At 40.0% G+C, this 13,437-nt stretch overlaps 2 protein-coding genes across 5 annotated transcripts in view; both read right to left on the reverse strand.

The window, feature by feature from the left end:
* Positions 1–8,232, reverse strand: part of hapln3 (hyaluronan and proteoglycan link protein 3) — a 31,889-nt gene extending 23,657 nt beyond the window's left edge. Inside the window, exons 1-2 of the mRNA XM_062042696.1 lie at positions 8,122–8,232; positions 6,571–6,638 (exon numbers count right to left, since the gene is read on the reverse strand). The gene's annotated coding sequence lies outside the window, so the exon portion shown is untranslated. The remainder of the gene's footprint in view (positions 1–6,570; positions 6,639–8,121) is intronic.
* Positions 8,233–8,360: 128 nt separating this feature from the next.
* LOC133646849 (lactadherin-like) overlaps positions 8,361–13,437 on the reverse strand; it is a 46,976-nt gene continuing 41,899 nt past the window's right edge. For 2 of the 4 annotated variants that reach the window (XM_062042695.1, XM_062042692.1), the window contains 3 exons: positions 12,140–12,324; positions 11,914–12,069; positions 8,361–9,980 (listed from right to left, as the gene is read on the reverse strand). In XM_062042695.1, the coding sequence (XP_061898679.1) occupies positions 9,837–9,980; positions 11,914–12,069; positions 12,140–12,324 (485 nt within the window). In that variant the 3' untranslated portion in view covers positions 8,361–9,836. Of the gene's footprint in view, positions 9,981–11,913; positions 12,070–12,139; positions 12,343–13,437 lie in introns of all 4 variants that reach the window. The other 2 variants (XM_062042694.1, XM_062042691.1) reach the window with 1 other exon arrangement.

Consider the following 13,437-nt stretch of genomic DNA (forward strand, 5'->3'; position numbering starts at 1 on the left):
TGGGGTTTATTTGGCTCTTTATAAGAATTTTAATGGGGTTATTCTTTAAAACGGTCATTTCTCAAAACCAATAATGGATAAAATCAATGTAGTTATGAATTATTGACCTATTTAAGGATCCAATTATTTCACAGCAAATATTGTACTTTGAACATTGTCTGGGTGAAAATGTTGTATATTTTTTGTTTTTGTCATAAAAAAACTAAGTTTTCTTTAACATAAAGGGCATGCTTTTTTAATTAAAACTTTATTTTGGCAGACAGATCCGAAGTTGATAAAGAGATTTAAAAATTATATATGACTAACATTTTTATGACCTTTCCAGAAAGGGAGTGGGGCCTAAATGTAAAAAAAAATAAAAATCTATAAATTGTGGCTGAAAATTTTAAATATATAAATGGCCCCCACATGCTTGATTTTAAAGTTTTGATACCCTTGCTGTATAGGAACTTAAGTACAACTTAGGTTTAAAAACTCACAGTTCTGGGGCCTTTAAAAAAAAAAAAAAAAAGCAAAAAAATCAGGTGGTCGCTAGGGTCAAAGATCTTGTTTTCACAAGGAACTACTGCAAAAACAGGAATCAAAGATCCTTTATGTAACAAGAGTGCTCTGGGGATGTTAGGAGTGGAAGATTGGAACAGAACTCACAGGTCGGTCTGGTGTAACGATGTTGTGCATGAAGCTCAAAGAGACAAAACGTCCTCATGCTCTCATGAGTCCACTTGAACCAGCAGAGTCGCCATTAGAAAGACTAAGAACGGAACGCCGCACAGACAAGGATGTCATCGCTCCAATCCCCAGGGTCCGGCAGGAATGTTGGTCTAAGTATATCAAATAGAAACTTCCACCCTCCTCATCCATTCTCATCCTTTGGGAAAGCATGAAGAAGGTCTCAACCACAAGAAGGTCCTCTTTGTCGTCATCATGTGAAAAGTATGAGAACGACAATAAGAGATAGAATATTGACAATAAGTTGGGAAATGCCCATTAGCCAAAAAAAATGGATAATGAGAATTAAAATGGATATGACTAGGGTGAATACGAGAATGAGAATTGAAATTAATATCACATGGGATATGAGAAATACTGTTACGGTACATGACACATATGAGAATGAATGAATTTAAAAGGAAATGAGGATATTTTATAATGACAAAAGATACACGGACAATGGGCACTAATAGCCAGAATGGGAACAAAAATGAGAACAGAATATGAGCATGACAATAAGAGAACAAATATGAAGATAAGTCGGAACCGATGGAACAAAAATGAATATGATAATAAATGCATGAGAATTAAAATACACATGGAAATTATTTGAATGAGATTGAGAGCAAGGATTAAAATAATGAATAGAATGGTTATGACAATGAGAATGAATACAGGGATGAGAAAAATATGAGAATTTAAATTAGGCGACTTGTCCAGGGTGTACCCTGGGATAGGCTCCAGCACCCCCAATCCCCCCTTACACCCCGTGACCCCGAGAGGGACAAGCGGTAGAAAATGAATGGATGGATGGGCAGATGGAATGAGAATCAATAAAAATTACAATGAGTAGGAGAATGAATGATTGTAAATTTAGAAAACAAGCATGAGAATAACAATATTGTAATGGATAAGACATAGAATAATAGGAATTATAATTAAAATTATAATACAAATCAATATGAGAATGGATGAGGGATTTTGAAAATACAGATCATGGCATTATTAATCAGAACGAGAACCAAAATTAGAACAGAATATGACAACAAACAATAAACATCACAACAGGTGAATGAATATGAGAATAATTTGAAATCGGCAGAATGAGAATGAATGAGAATAAATGCATGAGAATTACAATAGGTATGCAAATGATTTGAATGAGATTGAAAACAATGATAAGAATAACAATTAATTGGGTGGCTACGACAATGAGAATGAATACAAGAATGAGAAAAAGAACGGGAATTCAAATGAATATCATAATTCTTTGAGATTTACTATCAAAATAAGAATGTATGAGAGCAAGAATAAGGATTACGAGAACACAGACGGACAACGGCATTATCACAATGACAACAGAATGAGAATTAAAATGGAGCATAAGAACGAATGATCGTGACTTTAGACAATGGGAATGAGAAGAATGAATATATGGCACTGAGAACATTCAATGAAAACAAGGATGAGACACGGAAATAAGAATGTATGAGGAGAATAAGAGTGAGAATACTTTGGAATGTGATACTGTATATGAGACAATGATTATGATAATTAAAAGATTGAAATGAGAATAGAATCAGGAGTGAATGAGAATGGGCATGAGAATTAATAATTTAAACAATGACACTAGTGTGCAACACAGGTGTGTGTTTCAAAATGAGAATGGATATGAGACAATCATTATTTGCAAATGAAAATCAGACAACTATGAGGATTAAAAGATTGGAATGAGAATAGAATCAGGAGTGAATGAGAATGGGCATGAGACAATTAAAAGTAATGACACAATGTACAACACAGGTGTGTTTTAAAATGACAATGTATAAGAGACAAATCATGTGAGAATGGATATGAGACAAATATGAGGAATAAAAGATTGGAATGAGAATGGGTATGAGAATAAGGAATTAAAAACAATGACACACTAATGTGAGACAATAATTATATGAAAATGTATACCAGACAATAATTAGGGGGATTAAAAGATTGGAATGAGCATGAGAATTAAAAAATGAAAAACGACACATCCATGTACAAAACCGATGTGTGTTTTAAAATGAGAATAGATATCAGTCGATAATATGAAAATGCATGAGACAATAATTACGAGGAATAAAAGATTGGAATGAGAATGGCCATGAGAATAAGGAATTAAAAACAATGACACTAATGTGAGAGAATAATTACCGTAATTTCCGGACTATAAGCCGCACCTGACTATAAGCCGCACCAGCTAAATTTAGGGGAAAATACAGATTGCTCCATATATAAGCCGCACCCGACTATAAGCCGCAGGGTTTTGATGTGTAATTAGCGTAGTATATAGGGGTTCCTGCTACCACGGAGGGGATTGTCGGGACAGAGATGACTGTTTGGGAACGCAAAGCGTCCCATTTATTAACTATAAATCTTTCAATCATTCAATCAAACTTTCACATCTTTGACATGGCGAACAGCGTTCGTGCAGAGTACAAATAATACAACGGTGCAAAGTAATACAAAGTGCTCGCCTGTGGGTTATCAAAATAACCAGCCTACCGGTAAATGAAAAATCAGTCTTTAATCATTGTGTCATCGTCTTCCTCCTGTGTACCAAAACCACCGAAATCCTCTTCGTCGGTGTCGGAGAAGAACAGGCCGTAAATAAGCCGCACCCTTGTATAAGCCGCAGGGACCAGAACGAGGGGAAAAAGTAGCGGCTTATAGTCCGGAAATTACGGTATATGAAAATGAATATCAGACAATAATTATGAGGATTAAAACATTGGAATGAGAATGAGAATGAAAAATTAAAAACGACACATCCATGTGTGTTTTAAAATGAGAATAGATATCAGACGATAATTATTTGAAAATGGATATGAGACAATAATTACGAGGATTAAAATTTTGGAATTAGAATAGAATCCGGAGTGAATGCGAATGGGCATGAGAATGAACAATTGAACAAATGAGAATGGACATGAGACAATAATTATGAGGAATACAATATAGGAATGAGAATGGGCGTGAGAATGAAAAACAATTGCACACAGGTGAGTGTTTTGTTATGTGCTCAATTCTTGCTTGTGTTGTCTTTCAGCACACAGACAATGACCGTGTGAGCATTGAAGTGTGTGTGTGTGTGTGTGTGTGTGTGTGTGTGTCGTTATCTTGCACAGTCTTCCCAGGGCCTCACATGAAAGCTTGCCGCCTGGGGCCCCAAATACCAATGACCCCCTCCTGCACCCCCCACCCCCAGGAGATGAGGGCTGAGGTGAAGGTTGTAATTTGGGTAAGAAGGGACGAGTCACATGGGAGCTCAAGAGGGAAGAAGAGACGAGGACGCTGTCCGTGTCACAATGTGCCAACACACACTGTCATTAACACACTTTTATGAAGGTGTGTGTGTGCGTGCAGATGAGAGGAAGAGTCCAGCAGTAAAATGATCAGTAATCACTGCAATTTTCTCATCTTTTGTTAGTCACAAAGGCAGCAGTGATCCAAAAATAGAAAGCCAGCCATTATGGATTTAAGTGCTTTTCTTCAGCTGTCACATGACGAGCAGCTTTGGGCTGATGAGAGCAGAAACTGTTATATATATTTTTTCCTTCTTCTCCCATCTCCAGGGAGGCCAGCGCGCCAAGTAGCTGCTGACTTTTGCAGGATGATTCGCTCATCATCAGAGCGTGCGTCCAGCTTCCTGCTGCAGGAAGAGGAGCTGCTGCCACCTCATTCAAACGTCCACCGTGGGGATTTACTTTGGATCACACACTATGCATACCTCGCACGTCAACTGGAGTCTCAGCATTCGTGGAATGCGATCGTCCGAGCCTTTGAAAAGTTCTTTTAAGACGACGCTGCCAAAAATCATTTCTTGGAAAGGAATCATGCACTACATGAGAAAAAGTATAGTGACATTTATGTTCTACCACTCTAATTCTAATCTCTACAGTGAAATTCAGTAAAATTCAGATGTGGGATCTGAACTGAGGATGTCATTGGGGCTTGTGCAGCCCTTTGAGACACTTGTGATTTAAGGCTGTATAAATAAACATTGATTGATTGATTAACATTTATTTACATTTTTGTACAATCGCAACAATAATTTGACTTTTTCTTAAAGGGGAACTGCACTTTAAAAAAAAAAAAAAAAAAGAAAAGTTTATCATTCACAATACATATGTAAGACAAGAATGCAATTATTTTTGTATGCATTCTAAATGGTAAATAAAAGCTAGCAAAAGTCATCTAAAAATGGATCAATAAGATTTGCTAAACAGTTGCTCTATACATACACATTTATACATATACACACATTTTTACATGTATACACATATGTACATTTATATATACACACATATATACATACACACTGTATATACACATTCAGACAGACACACACGCATATCTATACATATATACACACACATACATACATATATACACACACGCACATTTACACTTGCATACATATACGCACATTTACACACACATATATTTTTGCAAGTAATTATCCATCCATCCATTTTCTACAGCTTGTCCCTTTTGGGGTCGCAGGGGGGTGCTGGAGCCTATCTCAGCTGCATTCGGGCGGAAGGTGGGGTACACCCTGGACAAGTCGCCACCTCATCGCAGGGCCAACACAGATAGACACAACATTCACACTCACATTCACGCACTAGGGCCAATTTTGTTTTAGTGTTGCCAATCAACCTATCCCCAGGTGCATGCTTTGGAGGTGGGAGGAAGTCGGAGTACCCGGAGGGAACCCACGCAGTCACGGGGAGAACATGCAAACCCCACACAGAAAGATCCCAAGCCCAGGATCGAATCCAGGACCTTCGTATTGCAGACACAAAATTTGCATGTGCATACAAAACAGCTCCCAAACGAACACCTCACAGCAGGGAGTCGGTTCTCATCGTTCATTTAAAAGAGCCGTTCAGAAGACTCTATTGGTTCGCGAACGTCACATCTATATTTATTGTGTTAAGTATCCAGTAAAGGGCGCTATGACGCCTTTCACATCACGCGTCTCACTTATCGGTATTATGCTTCAAACCCCGCTTCGAAAAGCAGTGCGCTACAAAACGTGCTCACTGTAGTCATTAATCCTGACTTCCTCACTTTGATTATTCATATTTGTTTTGTAGGTTAAAGTGTTTTAATATATTGTACTCCTGAGTTAATGTTGCTGATCAATTTAAATCATTATTTATTGAGTTCATTGAATGTTATTTTTCAGTATCAGTATCAAACAGTTTAAAAAAGGTTGTACTGCGTCCCCGAAAAGGGACAAGCAGTAGAAAATGGATGGATGGATGTGGTTTAAATAACTTAAGTTTAAGTCAAACTGATGCACTTTAAATCTTTTCTGTTACAGACTAAAACATATTGTCCATAGAGTTGTTTGTTGTAAGTTGATCTATATTCCTTTCTTATTTTCAATGTTAATAAGGATACAATTTTATGCAGAGGTGCACTTATAACAATTTTATAGACAAATGATTCTATTTCTAATTGAAATCATCGAGAAGCAAAGATATACAGTAGACCGAGACGGTCTATACACAGGTGCTTTCCCGGGTCCTTACATTTTCTGTATGCGGTGTGGGAGCGTGGGATTGACGTTCTAAAGTCACATGGGTCCTTAACAGTTAATCTGCCCTGCAGGAGGCTGCTGGGTAATAAATAGTCTATAAAAAGGTGGGCTGAGGTTAAAAAGCAGACGATCAAAGAGCTAACCCCCACGTGAGGTTGAACACAATTATGGCACACAAAAGGACCTTTTACAGATTTCTTTGTCAAGGATATTCCGTTGTAAAACAGGAGCTGATTACATAAAAAAAGGCAAATACTGGAAGTTACGTTCACCGTTTGTTGGCAACAGCAGAAGAGCCACCGCTTGTTTGTTCGTCCTCCTCCACCAACCAGGATGTAGTCTGCTAACAAGTACAAGATAACTGAATTCAGTCCATAGTTCAAACGTGAATGCATTTACATAAGGGATGTAACAATAATTGGTATTATTCGTAACTGCGTTAACATTTCTGACGGTTAGTATTACAGCATTACGATCAATGTTCCCTCTAATTTTTCATGTGTGTGAGCAAACGCACAAACTCCCTGAGCACTCAGTGGAGCACATGTGAGCGACATCAGACGTGCACACTGTGGCCACACCAGCGTCACACCTGTCCCAAACCTGACATCATAACAATTTAAATGTTTTATTAAAATAATTTTCTGATATAAGTGATTTTTCCTCCTTACAATGACAATAACAAAAAAACATGTTTTTCATGACCTATGTGCTAGTATTGTATGTCTGGCTGCGGGTCCTGCCTTTAAAAGAAATGTTACCCCTTTCAGAGATTACATTGAGTTCCTGTAACTTTCTGTCTGTAAAATACATCTTTTTATTAGCATTTATGAAATCTAGTGACAATATTTCATGGATAATATCCTTAGATTAACATTCTTAATAAATGGCAGTAAAATAAGCACACATCTGATTGAGGAGTCAGAGTGTTACAACCTGGCATTTACACATTGTGTGGCGTTGGGGTTGTCCGACTTTTTGCGTGGCCATAAACGCAGCACTGGCTAAGTGCCATGAGTGTGTGTGTTGGTGCAGGTGAGCGAGCGAGCGGCTTCTGTTGAAACGACGGATGATAACGTTGGTTTAAGCCTGGTTTGTATGGCAGAAAATTACTAGTTTTTATAGATAAAAGTTTTTTTTACTCATGTTTTTGGTGTGGTTACAAACAGTTTTGCTCAATAAAGTGATTGATGGAATTCCTGTCCATAAAGTGTCTCGACAGACGATAATTGAACTGTGTTGACAAAGATTGTTTTATTCATTGGGGCCACTCTTGTTGTCACCTGTCACTCACAGAGTTGCATTGCAAAATCATACAGAATAAATTGTAATGTGTTTATTTTGTTTAAAGTTCAGATGGGATTTTTGATTTCCTGCGCGGCATTAATTTGCAGTGCGCTGAGGACGCGTAAGCGGTGCGCAATTGCGCAGGCGCGCACCTTAGAGGGAACGTTGATTACGATTAGTATTTAATTTATCGAAAAACTGTGGTTAATAGCCGCACTTTTAAAAACGCAGGGACCGACATGCTAACATGAATACAAGACACATTAACGTGTATCCCAGTTAAAAAACAACATGCCACAAGCTGAACTGTATAAACACATCGCCTGTGCAATTGTGCACACTGAACCTACAGGCTGTGCTCTCTGAGAAAGAGTGATTGATGTGATGTTTGTGAACGAATCAAGTCTTCTGAACGGCTCCTTTAAGTGAATGATGAGAACCGATTTGCAGTTGTGAGCCAGTTTTTATGCACATGCAGGTACAGCGTCGTGATATGAATTTTTCCCCATCGTTACATCCCTAATTTACATACTTACCAATGTGTGAGCTTCACGTCCTAATGAGCCTGAGAAGATACCTTCAGGACTGTGCAATGATGGAAAGGCAAATTTGGCCCCTGGGGGAAGTGTGGGGCGGGGATGCGGGTGTTGGTTAAACACTAAGCAGCCAAAACGGCCCTCAGTGCTTTCTAGCCTTTTTGATCTTGCATCTTTTCAAATGGAAAACAGCTCAGTTTGGCCTGAGAAATAAACAACAACAGAGAGCCCCTCGGAAACACATTTTAAACATTTATTTTCATTTAATTGTTTGAACGATACAAAGAATTTGCTTCAAAACACACGACTGGGATCCAGTCCAAATGATCCATATAGCAGGAAAGAGGACAAAGATAGACATCAATACCAAGTTGAAAGAAGAAGAGGGGGAAAAAGATATTTACATGATATATTTATATTTATGATATACGTGGACGCACCTGCCGCGTCGTTCAGTGTTTGACATTGACGACAGTCCCCCTTCATGCATTTTTTACGCCATCTGGTATGCGCGCCGCATTAATTCGCATCGTTATCCAAAGCAAACGCAGCATAATATTGCACAAGCCCATAATTCATAATTCATGGGGCGGAAAAGGCGAGGTGACGGAGGAAGGTGCGGCGGGGAGGAGGGGGTGTGGTTGAGGATTGTATCTGCTTTCCTAGTTATTCTCAGCAGGGAGTCATGCTCGCTCACCAGTGGAGGACAGCGTGAATAATTATCGTAATCTAAACTCTTTGTTTACCTCCATGTTGTTCCCGTACGTGTAACGGAGGCCTGCGGCTCGGCCATGTGTTCGTTAGTAAACCTCACTCCCTGACAACTTCAAGAGCAGTCCTGGCTATCGAATTTATAGTCCGGGCTTTTAGCTCGGGAGTCAGCACGCTCTACTCTCATACTTCGACTTGGAGTTCGAAGAGTAGGGAGAAACAAGACGCAGCCGAGAGAGTGAGTGCACAACTGCTACATACGCACGACACCCACAAACATAAAAAATGGCAACAAAGTGGTGAAGAACTTATTTACGTGAAATGTTTCAGCTGCTAGAAGACTTTTGTCAGTGACTGCTTTTGAACGCCGTCGCCCTACACAGATGAGACGAATCAACTCACAGCAGCGATAATGTCGGTCAGCCACTAAACTAACAGCAGCACCAATCAGCTCAAGCATAAGACTGTGTTTTTTGGCAGCATCAGCTAAATAATTTTTTTTAATTTTTTTATAACAATTTATTTTTTTAATATCTTTTTTTAATATATATTTTTTTTATTTCATTGTTTTACAATAATCCACAAAAACCTCACTCAAGTTTGGCCCCAGCTTTGACAGCTTGATACACCACCCCCACACACTAACACTCTGCAAGCTCCAAAAAAAGGTTATGATGCAGGCGAACAAATATCCACTCAAACAAAAGTGAAGAAGAAGAAGAGAGTAAAAACTTGTATATACATCACCAGCTGGGGGTCTCTAAGTCCAGGCAGCTACTATTGGGTGGTCTCATGATGAAGTGGTTAATAATCAGCTGGATGAGACAGCAGACATGTGGGCTTTGTGTTGAACCTCCCTCCTCTCTCCGATTGACGGTGTTTGCTGCCCTCTAGGGCTCAGAGCCAGGCAGTGCAGGAGGAGGTGGGAGGGAAGAAGAAGTGGAGGAACTTGGCGTAGTTTGATAGAGGTAGAGCAAAGACTGAAGAGGAGGCGGACATGTCCGCTACTCGTCACAGCCCAGAAGCTCCATCCGCAGGGTGATGCGCTCGTGCCACTCCCACGGCAGGATGCGCACGTATCGGGCGTAGAACGGCGTCTCAAAGAGGTTCTTCTTGTGCACGTTGTTGTCGCTGTTGCCGGAGAAGATCTGGACAAGGTAAAAGGTACAACACATTTAAACAGAACAGCATTTTTGTTTTGTACAGTAGAGTCAGTTTTAAGCATACGCTTTCTCAACTGACGCTTCCTCCGAACCCTCTGAAAAAAATAACCCAGGTTTGGTGGGCTTGTAGGACATTATGTCTTGTTTATATACTATACTTTCACGGGGCGCACACAGTCCACCCTAAGAACGTCTTCTCCGCTTTCGGATCAACATTTGCAAAAAAAGGTGGGGACGTATTATTATTGATTACTTTAAGTTCTAAATAATACTGTCTTTCAATAGTTGACAAGTGTCATGGCTGCTCACCGAGTCGATTCTCTGGAAAACACAGCGTGGAGCGTTTTGTCAGAGAATTACAGGTCACACTTTGAAACTAGACGGCGAGCTACAGATGGCGTAGTGACTACGATAGGGGTGTCCACAAAGTAGGGCTGGACATTTATGGCAAAAATAATAATCACAATTATTTCAAGTTGTATTGAAATCATGATTAATAACAATTATTCATTGATTTGAAAACAGTATTTATTGTACCACCAAATATCAACGTTGAATATAATTTAAAAGAACAAAAAGTAACAAATCCATCCATCCATCTGTTTGTTTTCTACCACTTGTCCCTTTCATGGTCGCGGGGGACGCTGAAGCCTATTTTAAAGAAGTAAAAAAAAAATAATAGTAACAACGAATAATTTAAAACAATAGCAACATGAAAAAAATATATTTCCGATACATGTTTTAATTGCCTTTTTAAGGTTTTACACTTATTTTACCCCCATATAGTGTGAGCTTTTTGTACGAAAGTTTGTTAAAAAATTTGCAAATTTTCACATTTATTGGTACAATACATCTTTGGACAATTTTTACCAGTATTTTAGGTCAAAACACGATTTTGTAAATCTGTCAATAAGTGCTTTAAGTACTGTACATTGTGTGTGTCAGCACAGTCAGACCAGATGTTACGCACAGCACTGCTATTGTGAAGGGGTAAGTGTGCTGTTCTGAGTTCGACGAGCGCAGACAACTTGAAGATGTTTAAAAATAATAAAAAGAGCGGCTCTCAAGTTGCGACTGCTGTCCTGTTTGTACATTGTTCTTACATCCATGATGTCGTTCACAACAACTCAACTTTTGCTAGCATTAGCTTTGTAGTTTAGTCGCTGTTTCAAGTAGCCGTCTTCACATTGTTTGATTCAGGACAGGGTGGTTGAGTGTTTCGGGGATGAATGAGCAGTACCAGAAACATTATTTTGTCAAACAAATGTTCCTTGTCCTCACAACAACAGCATTTCACTCACCTTTATGGGAATTTCCCTGGTATTCTGCGTTTAAAATCGGATTCCATTTTATTAGTCACTTCTGTGACTTTGTCGCGGTTACTCTAAAGCGGATGTCTTACTTTTTTTGTTGCATTTAAGGATTATTAATTAGGCATACTAGCGCTGTGTCAACAAAAAGTAGCAAACATGGTGAACATCTAGTAGACGTGGTCTTTTTTTCACTCATACGCTCACTTGTCCGTTTCACCGTTACAGGCTCAGGAATTTGCATTTATCGTTTTTTCCAATTATTTTGACCACGAAAAGCCAAAATCGAGATTACAATAAATTTCCCTCCTTTTGGGCAAAATTTGTAGTTCTAAAAACAGGGGAAGTTCACTGCCTAATGAAAGGACCGTCAGTCCTATGCTGAAACGTTAGAGGTAATTGGCACTTCCTTTCAATTCACTTGTTTTATGAATTATAACAACCACCAAAACACGCAGGCAATACTGATAAAGTTGACGATACTACAGCACACGTCAACACACGGTTGAGGAGCAAAAACTCATATCTAAAATAACCGTTGAGAATCCTAAAGCACCCTTCCAAAGAGTAACGCAGTGAACTATAGTGGTGTAGGTAAAAAAACTGACCTTGTCCGTCTTTGCCGTCTCGTCCTTCAGTACTGTCCAGGACTGCCCGTCATTGCTGTGAGCCACTTTGAACGCTGAGACAAACTGAACGTTGCCGAAGTCTTTGGCTCCCTGCGTGATGATTCCGGTGATCTTCTTGGGAGACTCCAGGTCCACCTGAGCACACAAAGTCTTCCCTTTAAAAGCCCAGCAGCCTCAGCAGGAAGGCCACATTCTCTCCTCCTACCTGCAGCCACTCTGATTTGTTGCTGCCGGCGGCGGTCCAGGCGTTGGTTTTGCCCTGCTTGTCCAGCCGGGCGTAGTGGGGGTGCCAGGTGAACGCGTCAATGTTCCACGTGCGGAAGGTGCTGGAAGCCTTGATCTGGTGGTCGGACACCAGCCGGGACTTCATGCCCATCGGCTCCGAGCAACCTGAGGCGTTTGAGTACACTGTGAACGTGAAAGCAGGCAAAAGAAGAGACGGAGAAGAGGAAAGATGGAGAGAGAGAAAAAAAACAGGATGATAGACAGGGGAAGAACTAGAAGCCGCACAGGCCAGCCAGTGATGTGAAGCAGCATAAATGATGATGATGATATGGCGCATGAGAGGAGCAGATGTGAAGCTTGCAACATGCTTGGCAAGTCATCAAAAAAACTATTGTAGCAGGCAGTTTAATGCTGTACCAGGTCTAAAAAAGATGCATTAAAAAGGTCCCATACTATAATAATTGTCCACCAATGTTTAATAAGTGTCTTACAATAGTGTTTGTTGTCCAAAATATAGCATTGCTGCTAGAATTTGGACAGCTTAAAAGTGCTTTTAGTAAGTAAGCCTTACTGGGAACATGTTTTGTGTGTCTGTAGCTTTAATGCTAATGAGCTATGTTTGTCCAAACCTGTCTCACTCCAGATTTGCACTGAATGCAGATCGGTCGCGGACTGGCACACGCGCGCCGGCGCACTCTTTCCGTTTTTATTCAAATCAATGTGTCAATTTCCATCGGCCGCGGAACGTCACAGACATGCCGCTGCCGTTCCACATTCCAGCGCAGAGCTTCTATTTTTGCCGGACGCCGCAACAAATCTGTTTAAATCAGCTAAAATCTGCTAGTATTGGACAGGAAGTCACGCACAAACACAACATATAGTATGCGTTCTATTTTCAAAATAAAGGGGGGGGGTCGTATTTTACACTTTGAAAGGTCCTAATGGCCTGCAACGGACATGAAGTCAACTTGTCAAAGGTTTTCAGACTTAATTTAATCTTGTTCACACAAGTGAAGTGAATTATATTTATATAGCGCTTTTCTCTAGTGACTCAAAGCGCTTTACATAGCGAAACCCAATATCTAAGTTACATTTAAACCAGTGTGGCTGGCACTGGGAGCAGGTGGGTAAAGTGTCTTGTCCAAGGACACAACGGCACTGACTAGGATGTCGGAAGCGGGAATCGAACCTGGAACCCTCAAGTAGCTGGCACGGCCACTCTACCAACCGAGCTATGCCGCCCCAAAAGGATGACGACATGCTGATTCTGGAGGTCAA

Source organism: Entelurus aequoreus, linkage group LG03 (assembly GCF_033978785.1).
Source record: "Entelurus aequoreus isolate RoL-2023_Sb linkage group LG03, RoL_Eaeq_v1.1, whole genome shotgun sequence".
Lineage (NCBI taxonomy): Eukaryota > Metazoa > Chordata > Actinopteri > Syngnathiformes > Syngnathidae > Entelurus > Entelurus aequoreus.